The 22,394-nt window shown below is 40.8% G+C and overlaps 3 protein-coding genes across 3 annotated transcripts; 1 reads left to right on the top strand and 2 right to left on the bottom strand.

Moving 5' to 3' along the window:
* Positions 1-8,254: 8,254 nt before the first annotated feature.
* LOC308565786 (olfactory receptor 4A15-like) lies at positions 8,255-9,172 on the bottom strand (the record flags this gene model as incomplete). The annotated part of the gene is made up of 1 exon (XM_081155388.1): positions 8,255-9,172. One exon carries the CDS (start codon positions 9,170-9,172, stop codon positions 8,255-8,257), a length of 918 nt encoding a protein of 305 aa, XP_081011514.1.
* An 8,061-nt stretch (positions 9,173-17,233) lies between these two features.
* Positions 17,234-18,169, top strand: LOC308565553 (olfactory receptor 4C46-like; the record flags this gene model as incomplete). The annotated part of the gene is made up of 1 exon (XM_081154870.1): positions 17,234-18,169. One exon carries the CDS (start codon positions 17,234-17,236, stop codon positions 18,167-18,169), a length of 936 nt encoding a protein of 311 aa, XP_081010996.1.
* Positions 18,170-20,971: 2,802 nt separating this feature from the next.
* LOC308565780 (olfactory receptor 4C12-like) lies at positions 20,972-21,901 on the bottom strand (the record flags this gene model as incomplete). Its single annotated transcript, XM_081155382.1, has 1 exon — positions 20,972-21,901. The coding sequence occupies one exon, from the start codon at positions 21,899-21,901 to the stop codon at positions 20,972-20,974; it is 930 nt and encodes a 309-aa protein (XP_081011508.1).
* Between the last annotated feature and the right edge of the window lie 493 nt (positions 21,902-22,394).

The following is a 22,394-nucleotide window of genomic DNA, read 5'->3' as shown; positions in this document are numbered from 1 at the left end:
CACAAAGTGAGCTAAAAAATGGAACCCATCATAAGGATAAAATATGCTTTAAATTATGCTTTCTAAAATTATATTAATTCTAAAATTGCAGTTAAACTACTTCATTCATGTAATCCTTTTGGAAATGTTTTAACAACTATTTCCAGGATCATAAACATGTTTCTGTTTCTTTTTCTAGACCCTAACACTAAAAAAATTGTTCTAAAAGTGAAATGAGGTAGCATAGTTTTATAATGAAAGATGATGCATGTCTTTTATAATAGTAAAAATTTAGAAAGATCTAAAATGTTCAATTATAGGAAGATGTTTATGTAAATCGGACTACTACTCATTAAAATGCTGTGACTAAAATACTAAATATGAGGACACAGATGGTGAAGCATGTTTACAATGTTAAATGAGAAAAAAATTGTAATGATGCTGCTTATTTGCACAGACATTTTAATATAATTTTTAAATCTAAAAGAGAATATATGAAAATAGACTTATTTTCAATATGTATCTTAATATAATTATGAGTTAACATTAAAAATCAAGGTTAGAACCCACAACACCATATTTCCCTTCATCTAAACAGTTAAAAAAGGAGATGGGCTTTGAGGATAGCTTTATTATCTCCAGTATAATGAATTTGCATAGATGGAACTAACATAGAATCATATACTAAAAATCATAAACTAACGTAGATCTTCTGTAAATAGCCGTATCATTGGCCCAGCCCTTCCCATCCTCTATACTCACTTTGACATCAATTTGAAGGTCATGTACTCCTATAGGAAGCAGCTGATTGTTAACATTTTTCCTGGAAGATTCCAAGGTCTTTTCTCTCTTTGTAGCCATGCATTAATATACTGGAGCTGCACAGAGGCTGCTCAGGGCCCCTCCCAGCCATGAACTGTGGACTCTGGGCCCTCACTGGGGCTGTGGCCTTGGGAATTTTGCCTCCCCACTCTCCCCACTATTTCTTTCCCATCCATTTTGGCAGCAAACTAATCCTAGCATCAGTCATTCTGAAAATAATAGAAATTCATGTTTCAACCTCAAAGTATATATAATAGTCAAAACTATCACGAAAAATTGTAGGAAGGCTGTCATAAGTACTATTTTGCAATTATATTTCAAGCAATGAATTTTAGATGCATTTATAGGTACCTACATGGGCATATCAGTCACATTTGCATGTATTTTTCTAAATAAATATAGTTACTACAAATTAAAAGAATAGATTAAGACCCCATTCTAACTACGCTCTTCTTAAGTTCCTTGAGTTCACTGTATTTCTGATCCAGGATTATTCTTTACTTTAGCAATAAAAGGTTTATTCTTTGTCTGTCTAGCTAAGCATGTTCCTTTCCCTGGCAATCTGGGAAATGTTCTTTTCGGATTTCAGAGCCGTTTCTCTCCCCTCCGTGTTGCTCTGCTGATGTCCCTAAATGTCTCCATGTCTATACCCTTACTATTTCTGGAATTTGAAAAATAAAAACCTTCCTGATGGATGCCTGAACCTTCTTTTTTCTATTGCCCTAGTGATTTAGTCCATTGAAGAAAGAGACAAGGCCACATAGTATATGGTGAGGAAAGGCATGAAAATATCTTTACACCTTGGGTGAGTATGGTTTTCTATCCTCTAATCAAGAACTAGAACCTGTTTTCATTGTCAACCACCCCACACAGGTTCATGCCAACCTGTGAATGTGAACACACCCAACATCCCATCTAACAGGACTGCTCACTGACTGTCTTTAACCAAATACGGTATCATCTCCCATCTAAACATCCTGAACTTCCAATGCGGAGATGTCAACCTGAGGGACGGAAATAATCTTAAAGACAAAATGCATAAGGCAGCCACGGAAAGCTGCTGGGCGGATAGAATAACAAATATGAACTGCGTCACCCCAGAAATTTGTTCTAAATATTAGCAAAATTGGGTAAAAGCAAATTTTCAAAGATGGCTTGTTTTGCACTTTTCAAAGGAAAGCAACTTTCTTCTAAAGAGTTACAGGGTGAACTTAGAGTATTTTTCCTTCTGATAGGACAAATACCTATGCCTTTTATCCAGCCTCCAGAATTTCTCTATTAGATTGACTCTCACCTAAAAGAACAATTTATTCTACTTTTTGACGCTTTTGTGTAAATAAAGAAAAACATCCCTAGAGAACCCATTGAGTTGACTAAGTCATCCATTGTTGCAATGGATTGCCTGTTCGTTCCTTCAAAATCAGTAACAAATGCATTCTATCTCTAGTTCCTTTTTTACTCCAAAGCTTTTTCATAGCTCTTTTCATTTCCAAAATCAAAGTGTATATTAAAGGATTCAACATTGGAGTAATAACAGTACAAGCCACAGCTATGGATTTATCAATGGGGAAGTTAGAAACAGGTCTAACATTCAGGAAAACACGGGGAACAAAACAGAGGACCACCACCTCGATGTGAGAACTGCAGGCAGACAGGGCCTGCGCCTCCCGTCCTGGCTGGGAGTCCTAAGGGAACTTAGGTGACAACCTAGGAGATCAGTAGAAAAATGAAGATGACCGCACAGATTGCTCCGCCACTGGCAACCGCAGTGAGGCCTACAGAGTAGGTGTCCGTGCAGGCAAGTTCCAGTAGGGGTACATGTCACAGATGAAGTGGTCGATGACACTGGGGCCGCAAAGGGGAGGCTGTACTCGAAGAGAAGTTGAACCACAGAATGCACAGAACCTCCAACCCCGGCCACCACCAACAGCAAGATGCAGACTGTCATGATGGTTATCTAGTGCCGTGGCTTACAGATCACCCCCAGAAGGAAGACTTCGGCACCCCCAAATAAGTGTTCCAGAAAGAGCTGCCCAGGCAAGCTGGGGAGGAGACTGTTTTGTGACAATGGAGTAAGTCCATAATCAATTTGGGTGAAACGGCAGTGGAATAAGCCGCGTCCCTGAGTGACAGACAAGAAAGAGGTACAGGGGGAGCCCGGGGAGGGGCTGGCAAGAACAGTTACCACAGTGAGCAGGTTGCCCACCATGTCACACTGTAGGTGAGTAAAAATAGGACAAATAATGCTTTTTGGCCCTCAGGATCCTGAGTGAGGTCCAGGACAAATTCTGTCACATTGTTACTATGTCCCATTTAGTCTTCTCTAAAGCCTGTTTCAGGGATGAGGTCAGGAGAATGGAACCTGTAATGAAACTGTGAACAGGACTACGAATACATCCATTGTGTTTTGGAGTAAATCTTCATTAGTATACCTTCTACATGGGTTTACACGCAATAAACTTTTAGTAAATATCTATCCGTTCTTCTTCCTAGTAGCCCATGACGCCTTCCTTTTACAATTCTGTCTCTCTTCAGATGATTATTTTGGGGCTACAGGTAAGAGGTTCCATTTCTAAGCCTTAGTGGATTGTCTACAAAGAAAAGTATCAAAGGCCCAACAGTCAGTCATTTTGTATATTTTGGTTAGTTTCTATGTTTTGCTAGCTTAATTTTCTCAATTCAGACTTCCTCCTATGAAAATATATATTTAAGACATTAGCAATATTTAAATATATCATATGAACACCCCTTGGTTGTTTTAAGAATTCACCTTGGATCTCTCCCTTTGTCTTTAAAATCGATGCTTCTTTCATTGGGAGCGAGTGTAGATACCTTGTGTATCTATCTCTGTGTGACCACAGAGCACAATAGTTGATCAGTAGATCTAGAAATAGTTCCATGTGGCCACACTGCCCATATTTCCACACAGACTCCCCATCACCTCAGTCTTTCAGACAAGGGTTGCAGTGTCCACTGCAGATGATCTAGAACAGAAAGACACTAAAATAAAATATAAATGTTTACTTGTAAAAACAGTCAAGCACTCTCACGTGCTGGGAAATTTTCTTCAAAGGAAAACAAAGCTGCTGTGTTCACATGGCTATGTAAAAACTGGTAAATTCATGGAAATTAACTTGGCCAAATCCATTATTTGCCAATACAAAACACCCCCCAAAATTTTAGGACACTGAAATTCATTATTTGAATGTTCCTCTTCTCAGTCAGTTATGGTGAGGCAACCAAAAAGTACTTTACTTTGCGGATTTAGGATAACATTCCCATCGCTCGCCATTAATCTCTCTCTGTAACTAACAAGACAAATGCTGGGATTTATCTTCCTCAAATAGCCAATGACTGCGTGTTCTCACAGAACTCTTTAGCCTTTCAGTCACTCTGTCAGCTTATCCCTGAAGACACTTTTCCCCTAATTAAAAGTATGTCTCTAGCCCTCCCCAACTTCACCCCAGGAAACTGGAACTGTACGCTAGTTTCTACAAGCAGTGAGAGACATCTATGCCAGGAAAGATAACAAGAAATCATCTAGAGGACCAGATACCAATTGAAGACAGACTTCAGCCCAGGAAGAAATTTGAATTGTCAGAAATCCCTCAGATATTTCTATCAGAAAAATAATTCTTCCACTTACATGGGCAGACACAGCCTCTCTAGCTTTTTACATCATTACTGATTTAAATGAAAGACTATATAAGGGCATTATAGATGAGTTTATTAGAATATTTGGAACAAATTCCAATGAAGTCATCTCTTCTGCAGTTTTCTCCCCTAGAACAATCCTTAAAGAAAAAAGATTTAGGTCTTGCCAAGAAAGAGTAGCAAGCAGACAAATATATGAAAAGCCTGTAATTTGAAAAGAAAAAAAGTAAAGTGAATAAGCATTATGGGTTTCATATCAGGAAATCTTTAGGTAAGGCAAATAATATTTAAGTGAAAATTAAGGGAGAACCAGTCTTAGGTTCCTTTATTCAGCCATATCCGTAGAAAAAAGGGTCCCTACTCTAGTTGTGGGAGGCCCTGAGGCTCAGAGGCAGAGAAGCTTGGGGCTGGGGAATTTATTGAAGTTGATGTTTCAATTATTGAAACACAGTAATCACAGTGGTGTAGTTCTGAAGGCCTAAATCTATGTCAGCAGAGCCATAATGATTTATAGGCCATTCATTCAGTTCCTTATTTTCAGTCCAGTTCTGACTTTCTATAAGAAATGAATTATTTTCCAACAAGAGCCTGCCTCTACATCAAATCTCTGATGGCTTCCACTGTTATTTCCTTAACACGGCTTACTATGGGCTCCACTGAGCCTCTCCACATCCACATATATTGCATTTCTAAGGTCTTAGGGCCTTAGGTAAAGATGCATAAAATACCTATCTGAACCAGCTGATTTTCATGATGTGCTGAACCCCACCAAAAGTTGGTGGTTTCCAGCTTAACAAAGAAATAGATGAAATCCAGCAACCCTAAAAGTTGCATGTATTACTTCTAAGATTTAAAGAGTACATCTTAGCACTGTTTGTCTCTTAACTGTACGTGGCAAAAGATGAAGAAGCTATCCTTAGTTTAGAACTATCTGGCATGATAAAGGTTACTGTGGACTAAATTATGACTCAGAACTGAAGAACTCTTATGTACGTAGGTTTAAATCTCTAAGTCCCTTCCAGCTGAATGCAGAGTTACTAATGCTATCTGCTTATCTGAATGACAGACATTTGCCAGATCATATTATGTTTACAATAGCCCAGAAGCTGAATTTATATGCTCCAATAAGGCACTTTTTTTGCAATAAGACATTGCAAATATTAACTGATACAGACATTGCCTCAAAATACACAATAATCCACAGTAATTCTCTATAAGCCACATCTATTGTCATAATTTTTAGAAATGAAGTTTAGATATGAACATACTCTAAATAAATTCATCTATTGCATTGATAACACCATAATACTTCCTTAAAGGAAGAAGCCTGGGAAGACGTGGGAGCTATGGTAAACATTATTAGTCAACTATGACTGATCAATCTAGCCAAAATACAAAGCCTAGGCCAACTGGACAAATTTATGGGAATAACATGGTCCGTGACCATTAGAGAATTCCACAAACCCTACCACATTCATTAGTATCTCTTTCACATCCTAGTGACAAGAAGTGGCACTGACTCCAGGAGAGTTATAACGGGAAGTTACTCATGCAATATAATTGGAACCCATAACCCCAGGGCTCAGGTGTTCTCAGAAGTGCCTGCTATATGAACCTTTGAAGCCTGGAGACTTTGGCAGGAGCGTAACACCAACACCCTGTTTTGAAAACTGGAATTCGAGATTCAGTAATTTCCTGACACTGTGGTCAGATGCAGCTCATCTGAAAGACAACCATGGGAAGTCAGAGGGACTTCAGTCCACGCCACATGAAGCAGAAGAAATACTCAGTCAACTTCTGCCTGAATTCCTGTTATACAAAATGTTGAGATAAAATAAAACAGTTGTTTTTTAAAGCTACAAAAATTGGAGTCTTAGTCATGTAGCAAAAGATAACCAGCAAAAAGTGAAACCTGGAAGTGTGGTGTTTCCATAAGAAAATGTAAAGCCTGTGGCATTGGCTTTGGTCCAGGAGACTGATGGCAGCTGGAAGGGCGTCAAGGCTTCTGCAATTAGAGGTTTAAAAGATAAGAGGGATGTCTTAATTTTTTTTGCAGCTACCTAAAAGTCTTAGTCCATTTGTGCGACTGTAACAGAACACCCCAGACTAGGTGGTAGGCATCAAACATTTACGTCTCAGGTCTAGAAGCTGGGGAGCCCCAGCTCAAGGTGCTGGCAGACTCAGCGCCCGGTGAGGGCCTGCTTCCCGGTTCGCGGAGACCAGTGTCCCACTGTGTCCTCACCCGCGTGAGGGGCAAGGGAGCTCTCCGGGGTCTCTTTTGTAAGGACACTAATTCCACTCGTGAGGACGCCACCTTCATGACCTAATCACCTCCCAACGGCCCACCTCCAAATGCCACCGTATTATAACTAATTTAAGTCATGAATTTGGGGAGGAGACATACATTCATTCTGTAATAATGTGGAAGAATTATTTATATAAGTTATGAAAAAATTAAAGGCGATATTACTTGATGAATAGCATATGTTTGGGGAGATTTGGGGAGGATATAAGAAACCTCCATGTAATAAGAACAGCGATAAAGCTCAGGATACAAGGCTTTCGTACAATGTGATTCACCCTTGAGAAGAACCCTTAGCCCCCTAGCCTTAGCCCCTTATGAATCCAGACTAAACACAGAGGCAGAATCATCAGTTTCTTTGACCACATGCTTCCTACCATCTTAGAGGCAAGCAATGTTTTGTTTTAAGCATGATTCATAGAGAGGATGTTATGAGTGAGGACTTTCAAATAAAACAATATATCCTGGCCTCTTTGTTACCTAATAATCTGCATTCCATTAATAAGAGAGGTAAAAATAGCATATATTGTCAGCATCTTTCTTAACAATGATATCACCCAAAATATCTATAGTTCTGTATTGCATATTTGAAGCTCATGGATTAAGGAATATTCTAATTTTATATATATAAGGCAGAGCCTGGGTCCCTATAGAAGGTTATGAAACACTATAAGCAAAAAAGGAGGTGGGTTATTGAAAAATAGGAGAATTATCATATAGTCTAAATTATCTAGGAGTATTAATGGATCACCTTCATGAAAATATAATAACAACAGAGTTGATCCACATAAGAAGATTATATGATTTCCCAAACAGAAAAATATATGATTTATTTTTCTGCATATCTGCCTTGTTCATTCAGATTATTTTTATATAGTTAGCCTCCTCGTGATTAACATTAGAACTCTGAAACATCATTTTCCTTCAACCTTCTCATGAGAAGCAATATGAAAAATTATATATTTAAAGTATTTTATAGATACAAAAATAAGATATTTGCTTCAAGTATTAATATGGGCTATCTTTGTGTGGGGAGAAGTGAATCAAGTTTTTACATCTTAATTTTTATTTTATTTTCTGAAATCTGTAATGAGCCCTATTAATTCTGAAAAAGGTTATATTTTTAAGAGCGAAAACATGAGAAAGTCTTCCATTAACTAAAGTAAATTTACAGTATTAACTATAGCGAGCTCGTCACACAGAACATAAATTTATTGTCTCAACAAAGACTTTTTACACATAAAAACTGAACATATTTTTTCCAACAAATGATGAAAATCTTAAAAATACTTTTAAACAAAACATCTATATTGGACTAGGAAATAATGAAAATCTTATAAACACTTTTTAATCACCGGAAGTAGTCACATAATAAATGTTTTTTCATCACGCCCGAGTCATTCAACCCGAGGAGACACTTACTGCAGTTAAATCACCACACACGACTTCCCTGGGAGGAACAATTCATTGAAAATAAGGGAACCGCTTCTCTCTGCCTCATTTTCTTTGTCTGGCCCAGAGCCTTTCCATGGCATTCTTCATCTCCCTGTTTCTCAGCGTGTAGATGAGGGGGTTCAGCATGGGGGTGACGACGGTGTAAAACACGGTCAAGGACTTATCGATGGGGAGGGTAGAAGGAGGTCTCACGTACATGAAAATACAAGGGACGAAGAAGAGGACCACCACAGTGACGTGGTAGCCACAGGTGGACAAAGCCTTGTGCCTCCCCTCCTGCCTCGGGGCCTTCAGGGAGCGCACGATGACCCCGTAGGAGACGAGCAAGAGCACGAAGATGACCGCACAGATGCCCCCATCGTTGGCAACCACGACCAGGCCGATGACGTAGGTGTCCGTGCAGGCAAGGTTCAGTAAGGGGTACATGTCACAGATGAAGTGGTCGATGACGTTGGGGCCACAGAAGGGAAGGTTGTAAACAAAGAGCAGCTGAACCACGGCGTGTAAGAAGCCTCCCAGCCAGGCCAGCAGCAGCAGCCCGACGCACACGCGCTGGTTCATGACGGTCAAATAGTGCAACGGTTTACAGATGGCCACGTAGCGGTCATAGGCCATGGCCACCAGGAGCAGGATCTCGGCACCACCGAACAAGTGTGCCGTGAAAAGCTGGCTCATGCAAGCCTGGAAGGAAATGGTTTTCTTCTCACGCAGTAAGCCGATGATCAGACTCGGGGTAACTGTAGTCGAGTAAGCTACATCCATAAATGATAAGTAGCCCAGAAAGAAGTACATTGGGGCATCCAGGCTGGGGCTGACCACGACAGTCACGACAACGAGCAGGTTGCCCACCACTGTCACAATGTAGATAAACCAGAACACAACAGATAATACTTTCTGACCCCAAAGGCTCTGTGTGAGCCCCAACAGGACAAACTCAGTGACGTTGTTCCTTTGGTCCATGGGTCTTTCTGTACGTCTTACGCCAGAGCTCAGGACAAGTTACCTGTAAATATAATTATTACTCGAGACTTCCTGAAATCTTAAGATAAGTTGTGTATTCATTCAACAAAGAGGCATAAAGATTTATTGCATTGCAGTGATCTCAGAGATTATAGTAGGAGGCCGACTGAAACATGGCCCTGGCCTCGGCAATCTCACAGATGAATGGAGAGGTGAGTAATTCGAGATGCATGTGGGGAAAGGAGACATCAAATAAGTGGGTTGCCACAAGCAGCTTTTTAATGGAAGCTAATAAAAGTGTACATGTAGCTTATGCCTTATACAAGAACAAAAGCTGATTAAAGGTTTAATGAAAAACTAAAGCAAGATTTACTTTATGTTTACTTTCTAGTTAATAAAAGAGAGGACTTTCTAGTCTAGAGGTGAGAGAATCTTCTTAACTTATCACTGACATCCCATACAGTCAATATCAAATTGTTCAAAGGATTTAGGAATAGATACCATAAAGTCTATAGACCAAAGTAGTTTGAGGGGAAAAATTACATTTTAGAGGATGTACACAGGGTTAATATCTAAAATAGACAAAGAGCTCTAAGTAAATAACAAATGAAAGACAAATCAATAGCAAAGTGGGTAACCATATAAACAGGCAAATAAAGAAAAAAATAAATCGAAATGGCCAAAAAACATGCAAGATGCTGAAACTCACCTGTAAACAGAAAAGTAGAAATTGAAGAGTTTTCTTACTACCGAATGACCTTGGATTTTTGAAAATCACTCAATCAAGTTCTACTGATGCTGCAGCATTCTCTAATTTTTAATAGATTAACAAACAATGCTTAGAGAACACATTAATTGAACCTATCACAAGATTTAGAAATATCTACCTATTAAAATACCTCCAAATAGTTATACTTAAAAGAATACTAAAGTTCATGATTTTCTAAGCACTTTGCTGTAGATCTGAAAGTAATATAGAATAATATTGAAGGTAAACTGTAATTGAAAAATAAAAGTTTTTTAAAAAGAATACTGATATTAGAAAAGTAAATCTATTCTGGATCTTTATAGTATGAAAATATCCAAGAGGGTATTACAGAATTGAATTAGTCCCCATATATTTTAGTAATCAAAAGGATGTGGCTGAATATGAGAATTATATAGAACTTTATTTTTTTTTTTTTTTTAGAAACTTAAGACTTGGGTCCATCAAGTAAATCCAATGTAGGGGGGAATCAAAACTCCCAATAGAAAAAAAAGTTAGCGCTCTCTGGGCAATTAAATTTGTTGGGATGACACTGGTTAGTAAAACTATACAGGTTTTGGGGGTACGGCTCTATAATGCATCATCTGTGTATTGTATTGTGTGTTCATTACCCGAAGTTTCCTTCCATCATCATTTATCTCCCCTTTCCTCTCTCCTGTCTCCTCCCACCCCCTTTTCCTCTGGTAATCATCCTACTGTTTTCTGTCTATGAGGTTTGGGGTTTTTTGCTTAATCCCCTCGCCTTTTTCACCCGGCCACCCTGCCCCTGCCCTCTGACAGCTGCCAGCCTGTTCTCTGTATCTGTGTCTGTTTCTATTTGTTTATTTTGTTCATTAGATTCTACATAGAAGTGAAAGCATACGGCCCTTGTCTTTATGTGACTGCCTTATTTCACTGAGCAGAATGCCCCCAAGGCCCATCACAGGAGAGCTTTCAGAAGACGGTGACTTTTCCCGCCACCGCTGCGTCCTCCAAGGCCGGCTTCGGGCCCTGATGCATCAGCGCGCCCGCCGAGTTACCTGCGTAACGAGAGCCACCCAGTTCACGGCCTGGGCCCGGGCCTTCTCCCTTGTCCTTCATGCTCCGGGGCCGCCTCCGTGGACACGGACAGCGAGATATCGCAGGCACCGCCCCGGAGCGCGAACTGCTTCCATGTGACCCGCTCTGTCCCTGCTGAGAGGAAACCGGATTCCCTCTGAATGTGACTGTGAACAGAGACCCAAAGTACTCCTCGCCGGCAGAATTGGTCCCAATGACAGACAAGTGTCAAATCAACATTCTGATCAGAGAGAAAACTGTGCATGGATTAGATAAATATTTTACCGTGTGCGCTTTAGAGCAATAAAAGCGAAATACGGAGTGAAATAGCCTTTCCAACAGCCCGCTCCCGGCCAGCTTCCCCGGCCTTCTCGTACAGCACCGCTGAGCTTTCGGCTGTCTGGAGCATGGAGAGAAATCTCATGCATACTCTAGAGAAGTTTCGACAACTTTATGTTGTGAGCCCATCATTTCAATTCCTGAAAAGGCTGGCCCTGTGAATACTGATGGCCACAGCCCTCTCTGAGGTGAGGGCCAAGGTCTGCAAACACTTTATCTTCACTGAATGGTTCCCGAGCCATTCAGCTGGTGCATCTCCAAGGGCGATTCTCCTCTAATTAAATTCACTGGGGCCTTAAGCGTAGTACCGAGGGCAGATTCTGCATCTCCAGAGATGCCACCAGGATAATCACCATGCAGGGCAGGCCTGATAGAGCCATGCCCTCTGGGGGGCTGCGGGAGGTCATAAAGGAGTAACTCAGGTCAAATCACCAAAGGGGGAAAGTCCAGTCTGGGCAGAAACAAAATATGCATTTACTCTCCTGTCTAAATCCTGACCTGCAGCTCACTGTCTCTCATCCCTGGACACAGCTGATAAACGCTGTCAATTCCTTGACCGCACCCTCTAAAGTGGCCCCCTGCTCTCTGAGTCACTGCATCACATCACTTTTTTAAGCACTTTTCACTCTGAATATAGCATGGTTTTTTATGTTTATTTGCTTATTGCCTATCTCCCTTAGCTAGAAAGTGTTACGTGGGATGTGTCACTATTATGATATGTACCATTGCGTTTAAGATTGCAAGTTCTAAAGCCAAAACACACGGGTGGAGCCCTGGCCTGTTTGGCTCCGTGGTTAGAGCATCAGGCTACAGACTGAAGGGTCCCTGGTTCTACTCCGGCCAAGGGCACGTACCTCAGTTGCAGGCTTGATCCCCAGCCCTGGTCAGGGTGCGTGCAGGAGGCAACCCATCGATGTACATCGATGTTTCTCTCTCCCTCCCTCACTCTCTGTGTCTCTCTGTCCCTCCCTTCCACTCTCTCTGAAAAGCAATGGAAAAAGTATCCTCAGGTGAGAATAAAAAAAACATGGGTGGAAATCCTACTCAGGCATCTAGTTCTGCAACATACAGTAAACCAAACTTTCCAAGCATCAGTTCATTCTTCTGGAAAGCAAGGATAACATTATGTTTCATCAGGTTCCTATGGGGATGAAACAACAACTTGTCTTTGTAGCACTGGTCAAATTGTAGTAAATAACAAGTTTTTATTACAATTACTAATTATTGTATTACAGATTTTTTATTTGTCAGAAAAAGCTTATTAAATTTGGGGGTTTTGCTTAAACTGATTTTCACTTTGGAGACATTTATACTTTTAAGGTACATTGTTTAAAGAGTGAATCTCATCCATCTTGCATAAATTTGGGAACTTTACTCAGAATCCTGAAAGTTTGTCATGACCTCCTAATATAATATCTACATAGTTGAATAATAAGTGTAAATCATAAAATCTTTAAAAGTCAGACAGAAATGGGGCACTGATGAAAAAGTGAAGAAAGCAACAAAGACCGTGACATTTATTATAAAAATGTATTCATTTCTTCCTTGATCTCATTGGTAACCCAGTCATTATTTAATAACATGCTATTCAGCCTCCATGTGTTTGAATGTTTTGGGGTGTTTTTACCGTAGTTGATTTCTAGTTTCATGCCATTGTGACCCGAGAAGATGCTTGATATGATTTCAATCTTCTTGAAGTTGTAGAGACTTGTTTTTTGTCCTAACATGTGGTCTGTCTTTGAGAACGTCCCGTGTGCACTTGAGAAGAATGTATATTCTGCAGCTTCAGGGTGGAATATTCTGTAAATGCCAATTAAATCCATCTGATCTAGTGTGTCATCTAGAGTCACTGTCTCCTTGTTGGTTTTTTTGTCTGGAAGATCTATCCACTGAAGTCAGTGGGGTGTTAAAGCCCCTTATTATGACCGTATTGCTGTCAATCTCTCCCTTAAAGTCCTCCAGAACTTTTTTATAAATTAGGTGCTCCTGTATTGGGTGCATATGTTTACCAGGGTTATATCCTCTTGTTGGATCCATCGCTTTAGTGTTACATAGTGACCTTCATTGTCTCTTGTTAAGGCCGTCATTTCAAAGTCTATTTTGTCAGATATGAGTATTGCTACCCCAGCTTTTTTTTTTCATTTCCATTTGCATGGAGAAATTTTTCCATCCCTTCACTCTCAGTCTGTGTGTGTCTTTTGTTCTGAGGTGGGTCTCTTGTAGACAGCATATATTCGGGTCATGTTTTCTTATCCATTCAGCTACCCTATGTCTTTTGATTGGAGCATTTAAGCCATTTACATTTAAGGTTACTATTGATGGTACTTATTTGTTGCCATTTTAACTCTTTATGCCCATGTTCCTCTCTCTATATATATTTCTTCTTCTTACAACAGTCCCTTTAGCATTTCTTGCAGTGGTTTGGTGGTTTAAAAAAAAATGGTATTCAACAGCACCAATCATCAGCAAAATACAATTGAAACCTCAATGAAGTATCATTACTAAAGGATAAAAGATAACAAGTGTTGGTAAAGCTGTAGAAAGAAGGGAACCCTCCTGTACTGTTGGAGGGAATATAAATGGGCACAGCCATTACAGAAAATATGGAGAGTTTGCAAAAAATCAAAAACAGACCTACTTTTGCCCCATTAACCCCACTTCTGGGTATATATCCAAAGGACTTGAAATCAGTATCTCAAAGAGATCTCTGCACTCATGTTCACTGCAGCATTAGTCACAACAGCCAATATACAGAAACAGCTGATATGTCCATTGATGGGTGAATGGCCAGTGTGGTTTATATATACAGTGGAATATTATATAGTCTTTTAAAAGAATGAAACTTGCCATTTGTGACAACGTGGACCTAAAGGACATTATGTTAAATGAAATAAGACGGAGAAAGAGAAATACTGCTTGACCTTACTTATATGTGGAATCGAAAATCATCTAACTTATAGAAGCAGAGAGTAGAATGGTGGTTGCCAGAGGCTGGGGAAGAGAGAAATACGAAGATGTGGGTTGGGGAAACAAAGTCTCAGTTATGCAAAATGAATAGTTTCTGGAAATATCCTGTACAGCAGTGTGATTATATTTAACAATACTGATTGTATTTAACAATACTGTACTGCATACTTGACATTTGCTAGATTTTAAGCGTTACCACAAAAAAAATAGTAATGATGTATGATGAATATGTGAAATACCTATTAGCTTGAGTGTAGTGATTATTTCATAATGTATACTTATACCAAAATCTCAAGGTATACACCTTAAGTATGTACAATCTAATTTGTGCAGGATACTTCAATAAATCTGGGGCGTGGGGGAACAGCTTTTAGAGTCAAGAACTTTAAAATGACTGCCATTCATTTTATGGCCTCACTGATCTAGCTCTCAAGCAATCAATGGTGGTTTTCCAATAAAGAATTAATATTAATAAGAAAATAGCCACTCTTCTGTGGCCTGAGTCCACAGGGGAACTTCACCCCAGGCCCACACGCCGGCACTACGCCAGCTGCCCACGTGGCATTCGGCTTCCTCAGCAGCACAGGTTCATATAGAGGAAGGTCCCTTCACGCTAAGCTTCCAAGGGCAGAGGAGACAATCCCCACTGAAGAATTAGTGTTTTCAGCGCATCTCCCCAGAATACCTGCCTTGAAGACAAAGCCCTTCCATAAACGGAGATAATTAATTCCTGGGAGAGAAAGCAGTAGCTACAAGACCAGGTGCCTGAAGGTTTATAGAAACCCCTTTAAGTATCTGCACAAGGCAAGGAGACAGTGTTTGTGTTGGTCCAGAGCAAGAGTGGTCACAGGCAGAGCGAGCCATCTGCATGCGCGTCTCTTGCCCTGCAGGGCCAAAGCCATCTGCGTAAGACTATTTCCACAGTATTTCAAGTGAACCCATTCTAAATTCAAAACCAGAAAACAGGGTTTGAACAGGTTTTCTGTGATAAAGTTTTGAGGCTTTAGGTGGAAAAAATTTCCTTTTTTAAGAGGTTTAATGAAGTATAATTGATACACCAAAAAAAATTTCACAGGGTCAATATATACAATTTCTTAACAACTATTAATGTGACAGTGAATTGCCTTGATAGGCTCTTCCCAAATGTGACATATCTTTCATATTGAAAGTTACTTATTACTAGAGGCTGTCCATTTGAATCTGGGATTGTCCTGCAACACCCCCAAACATCATCGAGATCATCTGAGACGGCCAAGGTAAGTTTCTCAGTGGTACTGATGCTTGTTAATTATCGCCTTGCATGCATAGTAATCTTTATTTTTCAACGCTTTTCAGATACAGTAATATTCCATTCTCGCCCCGATTCTTCAAATGTCAGGCAATTCTCATAACAACCTGTTAGGTGGACATTACTATTCTCACTTTACAGGTGAGGAAGCAAGTATGTGAGGTGCGAAGCTAACGCACCCAGAGAAAAGAAATCGCAACCCGAGTCGAATCTGGTCTTTCTTGTGGTCAAACCACAGCACGTTACCACTGGGACAGTTGTTTTGATATGTTGCGAAGAGTCTGGGGGCTCATGCTTTGGAAGGGGTTAGACGAGGCAACATTTGGGGCTTAGGGAGAGGCCAAGTTAAAGGGCCGTTCAATGAAAGCAGTGCCACATTTTTCTTAACGTTCGGGAGCTCCCGTTGTCACTGTGTGGGGTGGTATGTGGGGGGGGGGGTGCTGACAAAATTGCTCCCACATAAACTTACCTCTGAAGTAGCATTAAAGTAATTGTAATGATTATGGTCATATCAAAAAGAGATTACTAGGTCAACATTGTTTATTATAATCTAACAATAAAGGGCATGAGTTAAGAATTTGACAGGAAGAAATTAGCAACCTGACCTGATCTTTACTCTGCCCTCAGCTGCTCGACCTTGGCAGGATCCTAACTTCTCCATGCTGATTATGTATAAAATAAATACAACAATGATAGTAGTAAGCATCTGTAGGTTTGTGGTGAGGTTTAACAATCAAGTGTCTGCAAAAAAAACAGGTCACAGTAAGTGGTCCGTATGTTTTAGTTAATATTATCATCATTGTTATTATTAATATTAGTCTCTGAGATTGTTTCCTCATCTGCAAAATGGGTGTTATTATACCAACCACACAGGTTATTGTTATTATTATTATATAAAAAAAGATTGTGTTATCAAAGCATTTGCTATAATACAATACACACATATCAATCAATTAAAAGTGTATATTAGCTCTTATAAAGCCATTGAATTTAGAAAGCATGTATTAGAACTACTTTTAAGTAGCTCCATTCTTTACATTCCTATCATCAATGCCCTGTTATTTCTTATTCAACTACTATAAATATTATGCTACTGGGATTCCCGAGTCTGCCTTCAACCCCCTCGGCCCACTGCATCCAAAACACACACAGATCTCTACTAGAATAATATCTAAGATTCTCCCTTCTTCACATTCCTCTCATCCTGTCTCATATACATGCTCAATAATCTTTCATGGTTCCCCATCTCCCGGAGATTAAGGAAAATTCCAGAAGCTTTGCACTTATAGACTTTACACCCATCCACTGCCTCCCTTCCAGGCGTGGCTGCCACATGTGCAATCTACTACTTCAAGTTAGACCCTTGCTTATCTGGGATGATTTAATGTATATAGGTGGAGTCTTGCCCGTGTGTTTACAAAGTTCCTCGTGTCTGCAGCCCTAACAAAGACTGCACCTGGGAGGCAATCTGAGTACCTTTAAGACCTCAAAAACTTTCTTTCCAATACGCACACACAAACACACACACACCTCAAAGGATTCACAAATCCATAGAATCCAGGAATTTATTGTATATTAGGATGCAAAATTTAATAAATTCAAGGTTTCATGAATAAAAATAATTTTCTTTTCAGGTAATGTAATTAACTGCCACGTGAAATACATGGAGAACAGGACACGTGTGATAGAGTTTGTTCTACTGGGGCTCACAGAGAGCCCGAAGATGCAGAAAATCATATTTGTTGTGTTTTTGGTCGTCTACACCATCACCGTGGTAGGAAATGTGCTCACCGTGGTCACCATCAATGCCAGCCCATCACTGGGATCGCCCATGTACTTTTTCCTGGCCTACCTCTCCTTTATTGACACCTGCTATTCCTCGGTCAACACCCCCAAACTGATCGTAGATTCGCTTCATGAAAAGAAGACCACCCCGTTCAATGGATGCATGACCCAGATCTTCGGGGAACATTTTTTCGGAGGTGCCGAGGGCATCCTGCTGACTGTGATGGCTTACGATCGATATGTGGCCATCTGCAAGCCCTTGCACTATACGACCATCATGAATCGGCGGGTGTGTGGCCTGCTGGTGGGAGTGGTGTGGGTGGGAGGCTTTCTTCACGCAGCCATACAGATCCTCTTCGTCTTCAGGTTACCCTTCTGTGGCCCTAACATCATAGATCACTTTATGTGTGACCTGAACCCTTTGCTGAATCTCGCCTGCACTGATACCCACACCCTAGGGCTCTTCGTTGCTGCCAACAGTGGGTTCATCTGTCTGTTAAACTTCCTCCTCCTCATGGTCTCCTATGTGGTCATTCTGCGCTCCCTAAGGACCCACAGCTTAGTGGCAAGGCGCAAAGCCCTCTCCACCTGTGTCTCCCACATCACAGTGGTCGTCTTATTTTTTGTGCCCTGCATATTTGTGTATATGAGGCCAGCAGCTACTTTACCGATTGACAAAGCAGTTGCCGTATTCTATACTATCATAACTCCCATGTTGAATCCTTTAATCTATACCTTGAGAAATTCCCAGATGAAAGATGCCATTAGGAAATTATTTCAAGTGACAAATAAATGTGCTAAAGCCCAACACTGATTCATCTGAGGTAAAGATCCAAGGATGTTTTGGATGATCTCGGCAATAAATACTTCTGGGATAAAGAAAAAAATTAATTGCTATATAAATCATAGATTCTACAGTGAGGGAAGCAGAAATGGATGCAAGAAAAGAGAGCAAAACATACCCTAGGACCACTCTTTGCATATTTAAAAATACTCCCAAATTAAGGTTTAGTTTTACCAGCTTCAATTATGTATGTGGTTCATAGGCCTTCCATTTAATAACAAATTAAAGAAATAATGAAGTTTATTGTTACTGACCAATAACCTCTGTAGCAATCCGAGGGGGCAGGCACTGCTATTATCACCACGTTACAGGTAAGGAAACTGACAGAAAGGTAAAGGAATCAAAAAGAGATGTATCAGAAAGCCAGGAACCAGAAACGACCCATTTCCCAGATCACGCCCTTAACTGTTACTAACTGCCAGGCAATAATGACAGATCAGGTAACCAGGGTAGTTACCATTTATTGAGTCAGGGACTGTGCTGGACACAACACAGACAATATATTATTGTCTATAACTGAAAATCTAATAATTGTTAGTTAATGACTGTGCTTATTTTTATATATCACAATTGATTGTCATATGTTGCCTGTAACATTATAATATGTAACTACTTTAGGGCTATGAAAGCATCGGCCATTTAACCTCTGATGGGTAAGAAATGAAGATTATGCCATGTTTCCAAATTTCCTTACAGGTTTCAGACCATTTTGTGTGGCTCATATCACTCATCTTATGCTGATAGCCCATCGGAAAGAGTGATTCAAATAAAAGAAGGTTTTGATGTCATACAGGAATTTCTATCTATTCAGTGTACAGTCACACCCTATAAAGTGTTTGCCTGCTATACAACGATAGTTTCTACAAGGTAGCACAACGTCTGGTGCATGACAAATACTGAACGAACGAACGAACGAATGAATGAATAAGAGTATAAAGGAAAATGAATGAATTCAATAAAAGGAAGAGCAAAAAAAGTAGTATTGGAGGCTAGGGAATTCTTTCCTACATTGATGTTTCAGCTCTAAGGAGAATTCTGGTGAGACCTCTTAGGGGAACTACGATTTGTTTTCACTCCTGCTTTCACTGAGAAGGAGACTGAAACTACGATTCTCAGCATATACACCAAGAGTTTACTTTGATATTCCTCCTGCTATCCACCAGGCTTTATTATCTTATGAATAGATATGAGCTGTTTATGTTACAGTTCTCTGTTCATCGGTTTACCTTTTGGTTATATTTTATGATTAAAAGCTGTTTTTAAAAATAGGTGGCTCCATCTACACAAAGCAATTTCAGAATAAATATATTGCTTTCATTTCTTGTGTCTTTCATTCATTAATCAACAAATATTTTTGATCCCAAGAAATATACCAGGCATGTTGATAATGGCTGGGGCTTCAGCCTTGAGTAAAAAGAGACGCAATTCCTGCCTTCGCAGAGCTTAGGGACATCGAAAGTCCCCACAGAGAGAGCAGAAATTACAACACAGTGTTATAAATAATAAAATAGTGGAAGCACAGAGCACTATGAGACCACATTGGAGGGACACACTACACAGGCCTGCTGGGTTGGGAAAAGATTTCTAGGCGAAAAGGCAACAAAAACAGGATTCAGTGGGTGAAATGAAGTTGGTAAGCAGAGAGAACAGGCATGAGGTTGGAGGACAGTGACCTAGGAGACAGAATACTTAACAACGGCCAGGAGGCGAAAAGGAGGGTGCAGGAAACCTAACCAACTCAATAAGCTGTGGTTATCAATTCACCCTCTCATTAAGCAATTCTTTCTTGAACCTCCCATTGGGTACTGGGCACCATGTTGGCCACTGAGCTTGTAAAAGGGAAACTGGTAAGACATGAAGTTGGAGAGATAAGAATGGAGGGGATCAAGAAGGGTTTCATGATCGTGTTAAGGCTCAGTGCTAAATACCATGGAGAAAGCACTGGAAGGTTTTTAAGCCAGGGAGTGGTGCAGTTAGATTTGATTTTAGAGCGCTAACTCTAGTTACAGTGTGGGAAGTGGACTAAGGGGGACAAGGCTGCCGGCAGAGACACAGTTAGGAGGTTACTGAAGTGATTTGGGTGTGAAAGGACGGAGGCCTGACTCAGGTGGTGCCAGTGAGGAGGCAGTTTGGCGGGCATGGCTGGGTAAACCCTAGTCCCCTTCAGGCCAGTGCTCCCTTGTGCCCTGCTGCTGTGTGCTTGGGCTGCTAACAGCTCACGGCCCTACCGTCTCAGGACCCAGCAGTGGCCAATGAATGACTAGAGCCTTGGTCCACCTGTACCCCCAAGGGCTATTTCCTGCTTGTCAGTCCAGGCCTCAGTTCCTTGCTCACCAGCCTCAGCCCACCAGCACCCCAGTGGGAAGCTCCCACCTTGCCTGTCCCTCTCTTGCCCACTAGTCATTGTCCAGCAACCATGAGCTAGTTCTGGCCCAAGGCAACGCATTGAATTTCCCCACCCAGTGGGCAACAAATACACCTTCTCCAAAAGATTGGAATCCCAATGGAAACCAACATCTTAATGTTACATAATAAACGCCAATCCAATGTTCTACATTTATACCTTTTACCTTCTAAAGATATTTCAAATTTCCAGGTAATAAATATTTATTTATTAAGCAGCAATAACTTATGATGACAAGGGTGTGGGATGGGAGACAGTAAGTTTGGATTCCGGTCCAAGCTTTAGCTCTGAGCTTCAGTGACTATCTACAAGTATTATCCAACCTCTTCTTAGAGTGGATAGCTTCACCCACGGATCAATGGTTCTGTTTAATCTTTACCTGAAGTCACTTTTTTCCTCCAGAGCTTCCTCATAGCATTTTTTACCTCAGCATTTCTGAGTGTGTAGATTAAGGGATTTAACATAGGGGCCACCATAGTATAAAAGACAGCGACAGCTTTATCCACAGGCAGCGTGGTTACTGGGCGCAGATACACAAATATGCAGGGCACAAAGGATAAGATGACCACTGTGATGTGAGAGACGCAGGTGGAGAGGGCTTTGCCCCTCCCCTCCAAGCTGTGGTGCTTTAGGGAGCGCAAGATGACCACATAGGACGCCATCAGGAGGAGGAAGTTCAATAGGCAGATGAACCCACTGTTGGCAGCAACAAAGAGACCAAGGATATGAGTGTCCATGCAGACGAGTTTCAGCAAAGGGTACAAGTCACACATGAAATGATCTATGACATTGGGGCCACAGAAGGGCAGCCAGACTATGAAGAGGATCTGAACGGTTGCGTGGAGAAATCCTCCAGCCCAGGCCACTCCCAGCAGGAGGGTGCACAGCCTGTGGCTCATGATGGCGGAATAGTGCAGAGGTTTGCAAATGGCGACATAGCGGTCATAGGCCATCACTGTCAGCAGGATGATCTCAGTAGCACCAAAAATGTGTTCTGCATAGACTTGAGCCATGCAACCATTAAAAGAGATAACCTTCCTATCGTGAAGGGAGTCCACAATCATCTTAGGAGCTGAAGAAGAAGAATAGATTGTATCTATCAAGGAAAGGTGGGCCAGGAAGAAGTACAGGGGGGAGCTCAGAGCCTGGCTGCTGGTAATGGTAACCACAATGAGCAGGTTGCCTGACAGTGTTGCCACGTATAGAACCAAAAATAACAGAAACACTACTTTCTGCATTTGGGGGTTCTGGGTAAGACCTGTTAAAATGAATTCAGTCACATTCCTTTTGCTCTCCATCTATGTGGTTATGAGTGATAAAAACTCCAGGAAGGACTGCTTTACCTTTAAAAAACAAAGAAAAAAGGAACTTAAATCATTGATTCTGATAGTCAATAAGTCAAGTCTAAATAATCAACCAGATAACATATTTGATGAGGAATACACATATCATTCAATTAAACTTCAAGATATACTTTAAAACTAAATTTTGTCATTATTAACTCTCGCTTTTTGCTGGACCTCAGATCCCTTTATTCCCTGTGTCTTAAGGTACTCCTAAAGCACAGAGGCATGAAGGGTCCATGTTACACGTGAACAAGGTCATAAGGAGGTATATGGAAAGGCAACATTTTCCAGATCATCCCACAGACGCTGCATTGAGAAGCTAGCCTTAGAGTTCCACGCCCCAGGACGGTGGCCTCCCTTCCGGATCGCCCACTGATGAGACTCCTTCCATGGACAAGAACCCTTGAGAAGAAAGTTGAGTACACTTCTAACTGCCAACTGTCCT

Source organism: Miniopterus schreibersii (assembly GCF_964146895.1).
Source record: "Miniopterus schreibersii genome assembly, chromosome: 12".
NCBI lineage: Eukaryota > Metazoa > Chordata > Mammalia > Chiroptera > Miniopteridae > Miniopterus > Miniopterus schreibersii.
This window is presented reverse-complemented; position numbering and strand designations above follow the sequence as displayed.